The sequence below is a fragment of the Odocoileus virginianus genome, chromosome 26, assembly GCF_023699985.2.
Source record: "Odocoileus virginianus isolate 20LAN1187 ecotype Illinois chromosome 26, Ovbor_1.2, whole genome shotgun sequence".
Classification (NCBI taxonomy): Eukaryota; Metazoa; Chordata; class Mammalia; order Artiodactyla; family Cervidae; genus Odocoileus; species Odocoileus virginianus.
In genome coordinates this window covers 43,117,751-43,136,719 of record NC_069699.1, presented here as the reverse complement: position 1 = coordinate 43,136,719, position 18,969 = coordinate 43,117,751, and the positions used below count along the sequence as shown (strand labels likewise).

At 41.3% G+C, this 18,969-nt stretch overlaps 1 protein-coding gene across 3 annotated transcripts in view; it reads left to right on the top strand.

Annotated features, from left to right (window-relative positions):
- The window catches only part of CACNA2D3 (calcium voltage-gated channel auxiliary subunit alpha2delta 3), an 848,944-nt gene that overhangs the window by 164,605 nt on the left and 665,370 nt on the right, over positions 1-18,969 (top strand). For all 3 annotated transcript variants that reach the window (XM_070455902.1, XM_070455901.1, XM_070455900.1), the window contains exon 3: positions 18,484-18,600. In XM_070455902.1, the coding sequence (XP_070312003.1) occupies positions 18,484-18,600 (117 nt within the window). The remainder of the gene's footprint in view (positions 1-18,483; positions 18,601-18,969) is intronic.

Sequence of the window (18,969 nt, the reverse complement as noted above, 5' to 3'; positions counted from 1 at the left end):
TACTTGGATGCAATCTCAAAAATGACAGAGTGATCTCTGTTCGTTTCCAAGGCAAACCATTTAATATCACGGCAATCCAAATCTATGCCCCAACCAGTAATGCTGAAGAAGCTGAAGTTGAACGGTTCTATGAAGACCTACAAGACCTTCCAGAACTAACACCCAAAAAAGATGTCCTTTTCATTATACGGGACTGCATTGCAAAAGTAGGAAGTCAAGAGATATCTGGAGTAACAGGCAAATTTGGCCTTGGAGTACAGAATGAAGCAGGGCAAAGGCTAATAGAGTTTTGCCAAGAGAACGCACTGGTCATAGCAAACACCCTCTTCCAACAACACAAGAGAAGACTCTACACGTGGAAATCACCAGATGGCCAACACCGAAACCAGACTGATTATATTCTTTGCAGCCAAAGATGGAGGAGCTCTATACAGTCAGCAAAAATAAGACTGGGAGCTGACTGTGGCTCAGATCATGAACTCCTTATTGCCAAATTCAGACTTAAACTGAAGAAAGTGGGGAAAATCACTAGACCATTCAGGTATGACCTAAATCAAATCCCTTATGACTATACAGTAGAAGTGAGAAATAGATTTAAGGGACTAGATCTGACAGACATAGTGCCTGATGAACTATGGACGGAGGTTCATGACATTGTACAGGAGACAGGGAGCAAAACCATCCCCACGAAAAAGAAATGCAAAAAAGCAAAATGGCTGTCTGAGGAGGCCTTATAAATAGCTGTGAAAAGAAGAGAAGTGAAAAGCAAAGGAGAAAAGAAAAGATATTCCCATTTGAATGCAGAGTTCCAAAGAATAGCAAGGAGAGATAAGAAAGCCTTCCTCAGTACAAAGTGATCAGTGCAGAGGAAAACAATAGAATGGGAACGACTAGCGATCTCTTCAAGAAAATTAGAGTTACCGTGGGAAGATTTCATGCAAAGATGGGCTCAATAAAGGGCAGAAATGATATGGACCTAACAGAAGCAGAAGATATTAAGAAGAGGTGGCAAGAATACACAGAAGAACTATACAGAAAAGATCTTCACAACCCAGATAATCACGATGGTGTGATCACTTACCTAGAGCCAGACACCCTGGAATGTGAAGTCAAGTGGGTCTTACGAAGCATCACTGCAAACAAAGCTAGTGGAGGTGATGGAATTCCAGTTGAGCTATTTCAAATCCTAAAAGATAATGCTGTGAAAGTGCTGCACTCAATACACTAGCAAATTTGGAAAACTCAGCAGTGGTCACCGGACTGGGAAAGGTCACTTTTCATTCCAGTCCCAAAGAAAGGCAATGCCAAAGAATGCTTAAAGTACCACACAGTTGCTCTCATCTCGCACACTAGTAAAGTAATTGTCAAAATTCTCCAAGCTCAGCTTCAACAATACATGAACTGTGAACTTCTAGATGTTCAAGTTGGTTTTAGAAAAGGCAGAGGAATCAGAGATCAAAATGCCAACATCCGTTGGATCACCAAAAAAGCAAGAGAGTTACAGAAAAACATTTCTGCTTTATTGACTATGCCAAAGCCTTTAACTGTGTGGATCACAATAAACTGTAGAAAATTCTGAAAGAGATGGGAAAACCAGACCACCTGACCTGCCTCTTGAGAAACCTGTATGCAGGTCAGGAAGCAACAGTTAGAACTGGACATGGAACAACAGACTGGGTCCAAATAGGAAAAGGAATACGTCAAGGCTGTATATTGTCACCCTGCTTATTTAACTTATATGCAGAGTCCATCATGAGAAATGCTGGGCTGGAAGAAGCACAAGCTGGAATCAAGATTGCTGGGAGAAATATCAATAACCTCAGATATGCAGATGACACCACCCTTATGGCAGAAAGTGAAGAAGAACTAAAGAATCTTGTGATGAAAGTGAAAGAGGAGAGTGAAAAAGTTGGCTTAAAGCTCAACATTCAGAAAACTAAGATCATGGCATCTGATTTCATCACTTCATGGCAAATAGATGGAGACACAGTGGAAACAGTGTCAGACTTTATTTTTTTTTGGGCTCCAAAATCACTGCAGATGGTGACTGCAGCCATGAAATTAAAAGACACTTACTCCTTGGCAGGAAAGTTATGACCAAGCTAGATAGCATTTTAAAAAGCAGAGACATTACTTTGCCAACAAAGGTCTACCTAGTCAAGGCTATGGTTTTTCAAGTAGTCATGTATGGATGTGAGCATTGTACTATAAAGAAAGCTGAGCGCCGAAGAATTGATGCTTTTGAACTGTGGTGTTGAAAAAGACTCTTGAGAGTCCCTTGGACTGTAAGGACATCCAACCAGTCCATCCTAAAAGAGATCAGTCCTGGGTGTTCATTGGAAGGACTGATGTTGAAGCTGAAACTCCAGTACTTTGGCCACCTGATGCGAAGAACTGACTCATTTGAAAAGACCCTAATGCTTGGAAAGATTGAAGGCAGGAGAAGATGGGGACGACAGAGGATGAGATGGCTGGATGGCATCACTAACTCAATGGGCATGAGTTTTGTGATTGATAAAGGACAGAGAGGCCTGGCTTGCTGTAGTCTATAGGGTCGCAAAGAGTTGGACATGACTAAGCGACTGAACTGAACTGAACTGAATTTTAGGAGCGTTTTAGGGGAAGTCAAAGCATGGACTCTGGAGCCAGCCTGCCTGGACTTGAATTCCAGCCTTACTGTTCTATTTTTCTCCATCTTAGACTTTACGTTTGCCATTTGAAAAGCAACTTTGCAAAACACATTTAGAAAACTGGAAAAATTCATCCAAAATTCTGCAACCCTAAGTTAACCAGCCATGGTTTGAATTTTGTTGGGGTCCCTCACAGTGTCCTTTGCTCTGTGTTTTTACATGGCTTTAATTATAGACATAATGTACTTTACTTAGCAATATTTCATGAGCAGAGTTCTCTAATAGTATGCAGTGAAATATTTTTTGACACAGTCATCTAGTGGCTGTGGACAAAGATCAGGCTTGTTCAATGGGTTGTTTAATTCATGTATCAAGTATAAGGCTTCTGAGCCAGACAATTTCTCTTTTCACATTATGGGGCATTTATTATATTTTTATACCAATGATTACTAAATTTCTTTGAACTTGACACTTTATGTATTTTTAATCATACAAATAATACATGAATATACACTCTTTGTGAAGAATTCTAATAACCCAGTGGTTACACAAGGAAAAAATTATAGTTCTCTTCAGCTCTGCTTGAATAACATGGACTGAGATAAATACTGTTTCCAGTTTGATGTTTACCCTTCCCTTACCCATTTGAGAAATCATCATTTATTGATAGAGCACCCAGGGAAATTCATAAGCTGTAATCCATGCTTACATAGACAGCAGAACCATCTTCCAGAATTAATTATTACAGGAAATTTCTATAATTTGGTGTGTATGTTTAATGTACATGCATCTTACACTGGATTGTAAATATAAGCTAATGATCATACAGTTCTTGTGACGTACACCAACAGTCAGCAATGAGCATTGTCCATCCCTTCGGGGCAGGTGCATCAGGGACAGATGCCCTATCAATGTTCACACATCGGGTGATCTTTTCTGAGAACTCTTGGGGAGTAGGCAGGGTGATGAACCTGTGTCCACTCCATGGAGAAAATTCAGGAGGCTGTGAACTTAGGTGGGGAAAAAAATAGCAGCTTCTATTTTCACTAACCTCCAACTGAAATTTATTATTTTAGCTTACAAATGTAGTTAACAAACCACAACAGTTCCTATGGCTTTGTCACCAACGGAAATCACAGATATTCTCATGTCGTATCATAGCCGATGCAGCTATCTCTTTGCTGTTGATGCTTATCCTCGCCACAGATGGCTATGAGAGCTACAGTGTCACCACTGGTTCTTGTTATTTAATGTGCTAATGAAGTAACATCTGCATGACCCTATCACAAATTGATATTCTAAACAGTTTGAAGACTGAATTTCAGTATTATTGGTTACTTTCCTTTGTGTTTTCTTTTTGGCATTTGAAAATATTTTGAGAAGTGAGGGGTCCATGGACTTTACCACTACCCAAACCCCCTACCCAAAAATTCTCATCTTAAAGATGAGAGCAGCTACTACCCAAACCCCCTACCCACAAATTCTCATCTTAAAGTCATAATGTAGCATGTCTGTAAGAATAGTAAGAGTGAGGTGAATGTGTTGATTAATTTCCTTCTATTTTCCTAAATACACTTTAGGTGAAAAATATTGGTAGCATATGACCCTGTTTGTGTGTGTGTATGTGTGTGTGTGTGTGTGTGTGTGTGTGTGTAGAGAGAGAGAGAGGAGCAGAGACAGAGACAAAGACAGAGAGAGGAACATTAGTTAACCTTTCTTAGGACTCTAGGCTTCTTCAAACTGATGTAGATCAGTCCCCATTTCAACAGTAATGTGTGGGCTTCTCTCAACATGCCTATAGATTCTTCAACTTGAGAGTCTCATCCCATGCCTAGCAACTCTGAATGCGTGAGGAGTCAAAGTGCTTTTGGTCATACATTGCGGTTTCTAGGGGAGGGCATCCTCAAGTCCTCAGCCCCTGTGTAGCCAGGGAGCCCCAAATGGTAAAGAGGGCCCAGACTCTTTCCCCACTGACTGAGACCCTGCTGAGCATCTGTCTCTTTATTGACCTGGGCTGGCTGCTGCCTTCTCCATGCCTTAGACTCACGTGGTGGTGCTCATAGCAGTGCCTGCTTCAAGGATTAGCAGGAGATGCCTGGAAACCTTCCACACATTGTCCAGCCCATCACTGCCCTGTGGGAGATGTGAGACTGTGTTATTCTGTCTTGGTCTCCTCATGTGAAGATGAATGAGGAGGAAGATGTTTAGAGACATTTTGTATCTGGGCCCCAGACTGTTCAAGGAAATGAACTCAGTGGGAGATTTCACAGAAAAACATAGATTTCTGGCTTCTTTTGACAAATGGAAGATTGGGTAATCACAGTGTGCCCCTTACCTCACAGAGATGAGCAGGAGCCAAAAAGTGGCCACCATTTAGGATGAGACAGTGGCTCTGCTGTTCACTGCAGGCTCTAGACTGGCCCAGGTCTTTCACTTGATATGACCCATCTGGCCTCCGGAGGCATTCGGATTATAGCTTCCGAAATGGATTATTCATAAGGTCCTTTTGGGTTCTAACACTGTGACTTTAAAGCTGTTGAGGAAAGTCCTTTGTGAGAAAATCATCCGATTCTGAAGTTGGTGACATCTAAATTTTTAGAGGGCTCAGGTGATGTTTTTGCAGCTCAGCCTATGGAAAGCCCTGCATAAAGTCTTCACTTTTGTTGATGGTGGGTGAAATTGGAGGGAGTCACCCACTGCAAATTCCTGAGGCACACTTGGGCAGGTGGAGGAAGGTGATGTTTCAATGAAGGATGCTCATGTGATGGGTCATCTTTCTTAGTCTCTGATATTAGTGGCAGGGAATTCTATACCAGAATCTTTTTACAGAAGAAGGTTTACAAAAGAAGGTTTAAACATGAGAAGGGAGACCAAGTCTTCATCTCTTCCTTTGAACAGGAGGGAGGGTGGGTTTATAACTTTTAAGTAACAGCTCACCTTGGTTCTCTACACTCACCAAAGAAAAACTAGGATTCACCTGTGGCATAAGTCATCATCTCCATATTCAGTTTGTAGTTAGTCTGGAGTTGACAGAGTTAAGGATTCATTCAGATGCAGGGTCCTAACACTCTTTTCTAGCTTTTGACTTTGTAAGTACAGAAACTACTTGAGCAGCTGCAAATAGTATTAGCTCTAAGCTTGTTACAGGTCTTGCAGACTTATCCACTGATTGCCTTCGATTTCCAGGACATTTTGGATATAGAATTAAAAAGACTTTAGGTAAGCCAATTAACTTCTGTGGCGCCTGGGCAACGAATATCCTGTACTGGAGAAGGTCATTGATGTTATTCAAATAGCAGTTTTATTTGAGCTGTGATTAATGAAATTGGACAAAAGATCTAAGAATTGTTTATAATGTGTTCCTTTCTGTGTGTAAGATCTTGGCCTTTACCATTGACTCCTGACCGTAATTACACATACAAGTGGTCAGGTCATATTATCCTTCCCGGAGATTATGACTTGATTGCACCAACTCTAAAGTGTCCATCTTGCAGATGGTTCCCAGCTAAGTTTTAATCTGAAGTTTCATCTAGCAGCAGTTTATATCAAGCATTTAAAGTGTGGTGGTTATGTGCATGAAATCTGGGACGATGCCGCCCGGGTTCAAATCCAGACAGCTAAAACTCCTCTGATGATTTAAGCTCCCATTTCTACCGTGTTGACTTTGAGCCTGGATGGCTCCCCAGCCACCAGTTCGATTTCCAGAGCCCTCTTACTTTGGGCTGGACTGGGAGCTGGTTGCCGCCAGTGGAGCATGAGTAGAGCTAATGCATGTCACTTCCGGGTTAAGGAGTTCAAGAAGCAGGTGCATCTTCTCTATCCCTTCCCCTGTATTTCATGGCTGAATGCAAAAGACCCCAAAGCCTGAGGAGCTGATGAGAGGATCCTGGGTTCCTGAATAACTATGTGGAAAAGACTGGTGACAAAGAACCCCCTCCTGGGAGGGTTACCTGAACAGGAAGTAAACTTCTGTTGTGTTAAGCCTCTGAGGTTTTGGGATATTTTTATTATAGTAGCTAGTATTTCCTAAATTAATAAAATCACTTGCTTGGTCCAGCCATGGCTCAGTTACCTTATTTATCTGTGCCTCACTTCCCTAACCTGTAAAATGGGGGTGGGGGAGATAATATCTACCTGACCCAAAGTAAGTACTTGATAAATGCTGTTGCTGTTATTAATAATAAATTATTATTGTTGTTGTTATTGTTCCCACTGATCTTTAGGGAGTAGGAAGGATGAATTATTTTAAATTGGAACATCAGAAAAATGTGTTTGAAAAATGTAAGCTGCAGGAAATAATCTGTATAAGTGGTCCAGGCTTTGTAAAGTAATAGCTTATTATTTGCAGTTGGCTGTAGTTAAATTTGTTGCCATACATAAAACACACTCATAAATGCATACATTGAGATTTTTCTTCTCTAACACACATGGATCTGTAATCATTATTTTGGCTTTTCATGTTGTATAGAGGTATGTACAGCATAAATATTCATATTTCGTAGCCTCAGATCCCCATGCAGTAATCCAGAAAACACCCAGAAATTTGAGTTTTAATTTTTTTTAGATACGCAATGGAACCATATTTTTTTTGTTTGTTTGTTCAGTAGACAGATGAATTTCCCAATTTTAAAGCAGTATGTTACACTCCCATGCTAGAACAGAGATAGCTGTATCAACAGCAGGTTTAATAGCTTGCCTCTGACTTAATTTCCCTTGTATAAAACAGCATCCCTTGTATAAAAAATCTAATGCAGCATTCACACTCAATTTTATCACTACAGAGCTAAAATTTATCAGTGGCATTTGTCCAGTTGACTGTGTGGAACAGTAAAAGCTTATGAGACTTATCAGGATTTTTTTAAAAAAAGATTATAGACAGTAAAACAGGGAGAGAAGAGATATCCATCTTTAATTCAGGACCTGACAATCTGAAAGTAGTAGAAATCTGTCAGAGACCACCCACAGCAGAGCCAGCTGCTCTGAAGAGCAGTCTCTCTGGAACTCTGATTTAGAAGGACATTCCAGACAGCTCACTGGGAACAAGTGCTCCCGGCCCAGTGGGGCTGGGGACCCTGATAATTCTGTGACAGTGCTTTCTTGAGGTGAATATCAGAAGGTGCCTTGAGAAGTAATTTAGACCATACCACTCCTTCCCCTGATCCACCCCGCTCCCCTGCCCCTCTAGCTGAAAGTTCTTAAAACCATGTTGAGGAAAACCACTGCCTTTAGTGGTGGTCCATTTTCATGCTTCTCACCCCATGGAACAACAACTGCCTATGGGTAAAATCCCGCATTCCTCAGGTGGTCCCCATTTCCTGCAGCCCTGAAGAAGTGAGAGTCCAGCTGCTCCCTGCCTCCTCTCTACTTATTTTTTGGTGGTAATTGGGTGTTCTTCCTCCTTTCTTTTCTGTCATTCCTAAAAAGGGTTTCTAATTCTTGTGCAAATTGTCTCTTACTCTGATGACTTTGACAGAGAAAAACTTCATTCTTCAAGAATGTTCCTGAGACTTAACTAGATCTGGAAGAGCACTGCAGTAATAATTTTTTTTTTTTTTTTTTTGACCTTGGAGACACTTGATCGGAATACCTCTGTGAAACAGAATGATTTGTACAAAATACCTTTTTCCATTTTCCAGTAGAAAAATACTCTCCTGTGACCTTGAGTTTCATGAATTCATCTAGGTTTGTTGTTGTTATAGTTAAGAAGTGTTTCTAACATCAGCTTAAAGGATTTAGAAATATATTTACTTGGAAACATAATTGCTTTGGAGTGTTGTATTTTGAAGTGACACTTCCACATGCAATAATTGAGTTGAGAGGAATACTAAGTACATTTATGTCATAATAAGAAAATGACACTGCCTATAAGGAGAAAATCCAGAAATTGTAGATGATTAGTTTTTATTGCAACATCTTTAGCAACATATCTGAAAACTGTCATTCACCCTTTACACAAATAAAGACTTCTACCATCCAGTTTCCGCCAGAAGGGAACTATCTCCAAACAGTTACTGTTGAAGAACCCCTAGGCCTTGGGAATGTATTTGAAAAATACCTTTGCCCACAGCAGCATTCAAAGGTAATTCATCTGTTAGGTTATGCACCTTGGTTGGAAGTTTTTGTCTTGAGGTAAGAGAATTCATTTTTCAGAACTTAAAGGACAAAGTGAAGTGAGTGAAAGTCACTCACTCATGTCTGACTTGGCGACCCCATGGACTGTAACCCACCAGGCTCCGCTGTCATTGGTATTCTCAAGATACGAATCCTGGAGTGGGGAACCATACCCTCCTCCAGGGGATCTTACCAACCCAGGGATCAAACCTGCATCTCCTGCATTGCAGGCAGATTCTTTACTGTCTGAATCACCAGGGAAGCCTTAAAGAAAAAATGTTGGCATTCATTACCACTTCTGCAAGAACCACTGACACTGTTTGAGTGCTTTACTCTGTGTCCCTAGCATCCTGCTGGGGTCTTCACACTTGACCTCATTTGACCAGCCCAAGAACAGCAGGAGGTCTGGTATCACTCACTCTACTATTGAAGGAAATGAGGCTGATGGAGGCTAAGCAACTTGTCACATTGCTAGGACTTGCACTTAGTATATCAGAATGGAGAATCCTGGTCTTAGCCCCACGCCAAACAGCCCACAAGCGGGATGCACATGGTTGATTTTCCTCTGATTTGAACCCTGGCCAATGATTCTAAGCCAAGTAAATATTGCTTATCAGGCTCCAAATCAATAGCATGCCAGCAAAATCCATGCAGATTTTTTCCCACCCATCCCATAAGGCAGAGGAGACAGAACAGGAACTCCATTACTTTCTCCTCACTGGAGGTGATTCTACCTGGTGCTGCCATTGAGATGTGTCTTTGACAAGTTACTTATTGAGTCTCAGTCTCTAATTTGTAAAAGGTGGGCACTTACCTGGGTCTCTGACATAGTCTGTTTCTTTATAGTTTATTCTCTTTCTAGTTAAGATCCTTTTAGTAGAACAAGTTTCTATATAATAATCTTATACTTGCACAAAACTAGATGCTGGGTAGGATTTGGTATTATTAACTGTTGGATTCTTCTCAATATTTATTAAATTCTGGGTTGTTTGGCCTTTAGGCTATATTTTTTGTACTATACAGGAAAATACTCCTGTTGTCATTTTATCCCAGTTGAACTAAAATAAAGAATCAACTTTAGCTCAATTCTTAGGAGAGGTACTTTAAACTTGAAAGTATATGTACCTTATATGTGGCCGACCATCATAATACATAGTTATTTAAGCTTCTTGTCACCCTGCATTTAAGGTTATATTTATAAACCAAAAATTTTTAATGATATTGATTTTTAAAATGCTTTTTAAAATTACAGTTTCTAAAAAATATTTAATATGTGTATCTATTTAATATGTATATTTAAACAGTATCTATTTAATATGTGCACCTTTTTAAAATGTGTGAATGATAGAGTAATATTTAATATCTTCCCACTTACATGTATTTTATTAAAAGAAATTATAGATAGGTGGTGATGACCTTGGTTTCCCAGGTGGTGCAGTGATGGTAAAAAAATCTGCCTGCTAGTGCAGGAAATACTGGTTTAGTCCCTGAGTTGGGAAATCCACTGGAGAAGGAAATGACAACCCACTCCAGTATTCTTGCCTGGGAAATCCCATGGACAGAGGAGCCTGGCAGGCTACAGTCCATGGGGTTGCAAAGAGTCAAACGTGATTGAGTAACAGATCATGAGCACAGAGGGCCATATGAGAAGCTTACATGCAGTCCAAAGAGACTATCCCTTCCCACTCTCCCCTTCCCCCCCCCCCACCCCCACCCCTGTTCCCAGTGTTCTTCAAGCCTTGGTCATAGATATCTTGCCTCTACTGACCAACTACCTTGTGATCCTTGTGATGGCTCATGGCCATCTTATTACACTAATAGGATACTTTGTAAATTTCATCTTCCCAGAGCCAGGGAATTACGTATGTGGCACAGTCATCTTTTCTTCAACCCTTGGACAATTCATTATTTTACATTCTTTCCTGAGACCCTCTTCCTGCCTGTTGACTGTCTGGCCAATTTTTCAGTGTTTACACATCAGTTTGGATTGCCCACAGTTCCTGCTACTCACCCTTCCCTACTCAGGGAGGAATACTTGTCTGTGCTTTATAGGCTGTTCTGCACTTACTAGAGCATACACAATGCTCTCCCCACATCTGGTGAGAGTGACATACCTGCACGAAAGGTGTGACCCTGGGAGGAGACACCCGTGTAACATCTGTGTGGGACATCACAGCTCAGATTTTGATTGAAGTAACTCGTGCAGCTCTGCTCCAGCTTATTTATTATTTATTGTTAATAAAAAGAACAAAAAATTAGCCTTCTCATATCCAAGGGAATATGTATATTTGTCAGTGGCTCCCCACTAACCCCCCCACCTGCCTGTACGTGGTTTTTTGAAAGTCACTCAGTCGTGTCTGACTCTTTGTGACCCCATGGGCTATACAGCCCATGGAATTCTCCAGGTCAGAGTACTGGAGTGGATAGCCTTATCCCTTCTCCAGGGGATCTTTCCAACCCAGGAATTGAACCCAGGTCTCCCGTATTACAGGCAGATTCTTTACAATGCTGGAGACCTGGATTCAATCCCTGGGTTGCAGGCAATTTGTAAATATTTGTTGAATAAATGAAAATAGCAGTAATTTCAGTCTAGGTTCCTTTCTAATATTGGTGTGATCTTTACCTAAATAGTTTAATGATTTTATCTCCTGTTCTGTGTCTACTTCAGAGCTTGAAGAAGTGAGAATTAGACCAAAAATGGAATCTTCAGGTAGGAACATGAGGCATCTTCCGCTTTTACATAACAAGCCCCTTTGAAGGGTTCTGGTCTGGGCTTAACCTGTGTGGGTTGCTTTCCCAGTAACAGAGTTTACTGGGAAACTGGGACAGGAGGTTTTAGGGGAAGTGCTGGAGGCTTAGGGGTGGGATGAAGAAGAGGCCAGTTTCTCTCAAGTTTTAGTCTTTTAGGCAACCTCTCCAGATTCTCACTTGGGGACAAGCATGTCTTTGCTTTACCGTCTTCTCCCCTGGACTGTCTGTCAACCCTCATCTAGTGATTTAATTATACTGACTCTAGAAATGTAATTTCAGTTTGTGATGAGAAAATTTGGCCAAGAGACCATGTTCAGATGTTCCAGCTCTTGGCTAATGGTACTCCTCCATCCATCCTCTGCAAAAGGGTCTTTTGTGCTGATGTGGAACACACTCAGAGCTCCTCTTCAGTGTTTGGCTGCTATACTAATTAATTGTGATTGGTCAGAAGCCTCCTGACTGAAGCCCTGTCTCTGGGGGCTGTTCTAGGTGACTTACTCCTAGATATGCAGTTATCACGTAGGAGAAAAAAAATGACCCAAAGGTATGAGCAACATTAAGTGTTCTGACAGTGAAGTAGTGCTTTTCTCTTCCTGGTGTTTGTGTGAAATGATCTGGCAAAATAGATGCTACAGAAATAATGCATTTCTGTGTCTCCCTTCTCAAATGATAAATGTTCTTGGCTCATCACAAGATTTCTTGCCAAATGCTGATTCTGCTAACAGAAGGAATGGAAGCTTCAGATGTTCTCCTGTGACAGGGATAAAAAGTTTCTTGGACTGCCTTCCTTCTGTGTCATGAATGCTGGAAGGTGCTCTTATGAAGGACTGTGTTCTGCCTTGACCCTGGCCTTGGCTAAAGGCACACAGGCTGTGTTGCTCAGGTGTCTGCAGCTTCTTCCCCAAGCCAGAGGGAGGCCCGGAGGATGGTCAGGGGTGGCAGAGTGAAGTACATCAGTGTCATCAACCACCTCATTGGAATTTGTCTCCTGCATTAGAAAGTCAGGAAGGCATTCGTATGAAAATATTACATATACCAGAATTTTCTATAGCAGAAATTCAAAGAGGGCAAAACAGGAGAACACAAAGATTTAGAGTGGCCTGTTCTGTGTAGGCACTGTGCTGCTGTGTCTGGCCATCAGACAGCTTGATGTCTCCCAAGGAGCCCACCTCTCATTCCCTGACTCTTCTTTTCTCCAGTGCTATTTCCCAAGTCCTGGTTATCTCAGTTTCCCAATTTCTTGCCAGTTTTATGTTCCTCCTTCCCATCTGCACACTGAGATTTTTTCAAAACCATGAATCTGGTCATTGGGTCCCTTCTACCCTTAAATCCTTCAGTGGTTCTGATTGTTGGATGAATCCATACCCTCAGCCTCCTACCCATGATAAGATAATGTCCAAACTCTTCATCCTAGCATACTACCTTTGATGGCCTGGCCCTGCTCACTTCTTTGATCTCGTCTCTCACCAGAGTCCTCTGTCCTAGCCGTCCATGCACCAGGAAAGTGGAACAGGGGTAGTTCCCTGTGTTCCAGGCAGCCTCTTGTCTTGGATATCAGTACCTACCATTCCCTCTGCTCATCCTCTGTTTCATCTCCCTTCTTCTTAACCTAGTCATCCTTTAGGGGTCCAGAAAGTTGGAGTGACTGCCTTGACCACCCCATCAGGATAGTCATGATGATGTTGTGTCTTCTTTTCTGGTTTAGTCATCAGAACATGCCTGGCCATTAGACCATGAGCCTTCTTCAGCTTTGCTTTACTCATCATATTCTGCTTGGTAACCCACCCTTGCCTGGCATACCAGAGACACAAAATAGATGCTTGTGGAACAAATAAATGGAGTTTTGGAGTCAGAGATCCAATCCAAACTGGCCTGAATCTTTGATCAGGTGGCGTAGTGTCTCTTCCACCTTGGTCTTGCCCTCTGCCTTCATTGTGTGTGTTGACAGAGACGTGCTGATACTTTCTGTGTTCCTTTACCCAGTTGACAAATGGCTGTTTTTTACACAAAACAAAGTAATTTCCAGAGCAACCCTTGAGGCTATAGAAAATAAAGTGTTACTGCCATCACAACTGTGTGGCTTCCGGTTGTTCTTGATACTCTGGAGAATAGGACAATGTGTAAGCCAAAACACAGCCGTGGAGTAATATATTGGATTGGCCAATAAGTTCATTGGGGTTTTTCCATAGTATCTTACCAATGAGCCTTTTGGCCGACTCAGTATAATTAAGATGGCTTCCCTGGTGGATCAGCGGTGAAGAATCTACCTGCAGTGCAGGAGACTCAGGAGATGCGGGTTCAATCCCTGAGTTGGGAACAATCCCTGGAGGAGGGCATGGCAACTTATTCCAGAAAATCCCATGAACAGAGGAGCCTGGTGGGCTATGGTCCATTACGTCACATAGAGTCGAACATGACTGACGTGACTGGCCCCCCCGCAAAATACAGTTAAGGCTTCTGGGCCTCTTTCTGGAGAAGGACATGGCAATCCATTCCAGTGTTCTTGCCTGGAGAATCCCAGAGATGGGGGAGCCTGGTGGGCTGCCGTCTATGGGGTCGCACAGAGTTGGACATGACTGAAGCGACTTAGCAGCAGCAGCAGAAGGGCCTCTTTCAAGAGTCAAGACCTGTGTCTGCTTCTCTGGGGTCAGGCTCTAAGCTCATCCCCCAAATAGAGGGATAGCATCTCCTCCTATGACATCCAGCCAGCCCTGGCCATGTGGCTTTTGCTCGCCTGGAGGAGACTTGTAAACAGATGCTTCCCTTCTTAACTGACGATGTCTCTGGTTTTAGGTATTTGAGTCTCTTGGTTAGTTTAAGCCACTAAAAGCTATGAATCAATGAAACAGCCTCTGTGATGGCAGTGAAATGGGCCAGCTGAAACAAGATCACAAATATTTAGATTATCAGCCCTTCACCCTCTACCTGCTAAGTTTAAAAGACCAAGCAGTTTGAAGTCAGACCTCGCTAAGTTTAAAACTCATTCTCTAACCATTTGACTTTCAACAATGACTAAGTCTTTCTTTGCCTCAGTTCCCCATCTGCAACATGGGGATGATACCTGCCCTGGAGGGTAGCTGTGAGGATTAGACAAATTGATACATGAAAAGCTCCTGGAGCCGTGCTGGGCCTGTGACACACGGAAGACTAATTTTGCTAACTTCCTTAGGCTCAGCTAATGAAGACATGCTGCTTAACTACACAGATTCTAATTGGGGCTGCATTCCCTACAGAAATTTGTTAGTAAGTGCCCATCTTCTGTTCTGCATATAGCTACGGCTCGTATACATTCTCTAGTTTCCAAAATAGTATGCTCATTACAAAAATTAGAAAATACAGGTGAACAGAAAGAAGAAAGAAAAATAATTATTTGTAATAGCCCAGCCAGCTGTGAGCATTTGGCATCTGTCCTCACAATGTTCGTGTTGTGTGTGCATGTGCGTGTGCATGTGTGTGTGTGTGTGTGTGTGTAGGCAGTTTAGTAATTTAAAGCAAAAAGTCACTGATTACTATCTGTAACCAATTGTAACATTCTGTATACAAGTTTCCTACATTCTTTTGCACAATTCGGGATGGCTGTGTGGAGTTTGCTGTACTATTGCAGCTTACTCTGTTCAGTTGCCAGAGTCATGTTGCCTGGTTTTGTACCGTAGGTACGTTTTTGATCCTTTTGGTGTATATCACCATTCTGAGCTGCTAAAGGTTTGAAGCTGATTAATGGCTATCACTTGGTTACTCTCTCTGTTCTTCAAAATCTTTTGATTCCAGCAAAGAGTAATGTTTCCTAGTGAGAGTAAGACATTACATTGTTCTGACCTGATTCCAATAGGCATTAACACACCTTGAAAAGCAGAATGTTTTTTGCTTACGGGATTACTTCCCTGGGTTGGTGAGAAAGTAGTATGAGACTTGGCTCATTGGCAAAGAGGACCCATTGTTGCATGTCCTAAGGGGAGAGAGCTTATGCTGGAAGAGGAGTAGAACCAGTGACCTGCTAAGTTTGTCCCAGATCTGGAATCCTTGGCCGGCACAGAGCTTCATGTTGAGCTTAGTTAGCTAGGTCACAAGGCACAAGGAATCCCGGGATACAAGCAGACCTTCATAAAATCAGTGGCTCCTTTTTATGGAGAAGATTGAGAAGAAGAGAGGATGCAGGAAGGTCTCATTGAGAACTTGGTGCATAAGTCAGAGTTGTATAAACTGGTTCCCTTCTAGAAGTCTGTTTGGAGGAGAAAACATGAAAGTGACAGATATGATCAGAATAATGGGACTCAATGTTAAAAACAAAAGATTTAGGTAAAGGCTAATTATGAAATTGATTTTCTTTTTCTTTATCTTAAGCTTCTAGATCACCTTTAGGTTCAGAATTATGATAGAGACTTATTTCCCTGACTGTAAATATTAGACTGACATTAGTTTTGTTTTGTTTTGCTTGCTTCTTGAACTTTGTATTTTGGGTAGTGAATCAACCTTGTGTCTAAGCTGGCTTTGGCTCTTGGCTTTTGGAGCACATCTGGCAGGCAGCAGAGAACCCCCAGAATTTTTGGCTCCAAAGATATCACTGGCTTGCATTTGAACTTAGGGAAAGTTTCCAGTGATTGTCATTGAAGTTTTATTCATACACCAGAGGACACTGTTAGCCTGAGCCAGGCTTGGGCTGGCTAGAGTCCCACACCCGGGGCCAAGCCAGCCAACCTCCCAAGGAGTGGGGAGGTCACCCTTACAGGAGCATCAGTCAGCTGCATCCTTACTTGAATCTTTCTTGTACTGTAGCATTGCAGTTGTGCTGCAACAGGCTTCATCCAGAGAAGTTATGTGAGTGTCTGCTGTGGGTCGGGGAGTTGTCCTTAACTTCTGGACCACACAAGCTCTGATGCCAGGAGAGGTGAGGGAGAGGTGAGCACAGAATGCTCTGGGAACCTGGAGGGAAGGTGTAGCCTCCTTGTTTGGGAAACGAGGAGAGTCTTGTGAAAGAGTGAGGGAAGGCTCGAAGAAGAAATGATGGTTTTCCACGGAAGTGAAGGACTCAATACAAATATCTAAGATTTTTATGGACATTTTCAGGGAGCAGGGAGAAGAAAGTCACTTACAACTCATGGTCCATTATAGCAGTGGTCCCCAATCATTTTTGGCACCAGGGACTGGTTTCATAGGAGACCATTTTTCCATGGACCAGGGTGGGGGATGGTTTCAGGATGATTCAAGTGCCTTACATTTATTGTGCACTTTATTTCTGTTATTATTACATTAGCTCCATCTCATATCATCAGGCATTAGATCCTGGATGTTGGGGACCCTTGTATTATAGGACCATGCAGAGCTCTCAGAGCATGTTTTAAATGATGTAGTAGATCATTTGTAGTAGTAGATCATACACACACTCCCTTCCTTGGGGAAAGGAAAGACTGAACCTCCTCCTGCTTTACACTTTTGAAGGAGATGGAGAGGACATAGAGAGAAAACAGAAATTTGTATCTTGAAATTATCCTGCATTAAAAAGTTGGTTTATCTTCCATTTTAGAAATTACACTTAAAGTCTCTATAGTCCAGATTACATGTGAATCCTTGTGTTTTCCTTAAGTAGAAACTTGGCAGGGTGAGTAACTGATTCAGGTTTTTCATCTAAATGAGGGGAAATGTAAGGACCCCAGTATGTTTAGTTCTCTAGACTTTTGATAGCTACATAAATGTAAATGATTCTTCTTGATATTAAAAATATTTTGAGCTCCATTTAGACGGTTTTTTAAGTTAATAAGCAATATTTCTTTTTAGTGGAACAAAATTAAGTGTTTAGTTATATCAAACTTCTTGGCCTCAGGACCCTTTTACATACTTAGAAAATACTGAGGACCCTTAGAGCTTCTGTTGTTATGAAAGTTTTATGTATAAATATTTGCCACATTAGAAATTAAAACCAATAATTCATTAATTTAAAAATTAACAAGTTCAAAATAAAAAAAGACTCATTGCATGTTAACATACATAACATATTTTATTAAAAATAACTTAAAAAGAACAAATTAGAGGAGTGGCATTTTTTTCATTTTTGAAAATCTTTTGAAGATTTGGTTTTAGAGAAGACAGGTAGATTTTCTTATCTGCTTTTGTGTTCAATCTACTGTGATTTGTTAAAATCAAGTAAGAAGATACGACTTCATATAAATAATCTGTTGGAAAAACGGAGGACTTCGTGGACCCTTGAAAGGGTCTTAGGAACCCTACAGGTGTTCTAGGGTCACTTTAAGAACTGCTGGTTTAGACAGATAAATTTCTGAGTTATTCGGTGGGTTTTGACTCAGACGGTAAAGAATCTGCCTACAATGCAGGAGACCTGAGTTCTACTCCTGGGTCAGGAAGATCCCCTAGAGGAGAAAATGGCAACCCACTCCAATATTCTTGCCTGGAGAATTCCATGGACTTAGGAGCCTGGTGGGCTACATACAGTTCATGGTGTTGCAAAGAGTCAGACATAACTGAGCAACTAACACTTTCCTTTCACTTGAAATGACAAGTTGTCCTTGAGAATTTGAGCATACTGTGGGATAAATTAGTTGCTCATGAACAGACTCACAAACCATGAAATCAAGGTTATTCTAATATATGTTGCTGTTTTACTGTTGTTTGTGTACATGCTTCTTTTTGCGTGTTCCTTAAAGATATATAGGAAGTCCTCAGTAACTGAATTGAATCAAAATACTAAAATTTGACAGCAAGGGCTCTCAGACTATAAAATGTGTATAAGGTGCTCTACTTTGATTGCTTTAGGGTTGAATTTTTTTTTTTCTTCTGGATACTAGTTAAGCTTCAAGAGAGCCAGAGCCAATTTTCACTTTTCTCTTTAGTTTAATAATTTTGAAATACAGTCCAATCTCCCCAAATCCAACAGAAATTTTTATTTTTACTTATTCCTTTTAAGTAAATGTGCTCTGGCATCATGGGCATTGTGTTTTATGGTTTCTTGTGCCTTTAATGTTGTCCATCCTCCTTACAGAAATACAAAGAGTATGAGAAGGATGTTGCCATAGAAGAAATTGATGGTCTCCAGCTGGTGAAAAAGCTGGCAAAGAACATGGAAGAGATGTTTCACAAGAAGTCTGAAGCAGTGCGGGTAAGTATTTCTGGTTTCTGCTCTGTATTGCCCAAAGACACACAGGTAACTGGCATTGATGAGCCCAACTCTCAGAAATTAAAAGTTGACTCACCCATATATACATAATTTCTTAAGTCTAGTTAATGAAGATAAGCAGGTACTAGGGGCACAGTCACCCCTTTTCTAGGGTAAACTAGGGTTTAGGTGCTAGTTTTTGTCTTATGATAGTGAACTTTCAGTGGAGGTGTCCCTGATTGCTTGCTAAACAAACAAATTGCCTAATTGTTTGCCCATTAATTGCCAAAGTACATTCAAGGGTACGTTGTGGTTGAACTAAGCAGTTGTTAAAAAAAAAGTTAATCAGTGTTTGCCAAAATATGGAATTGA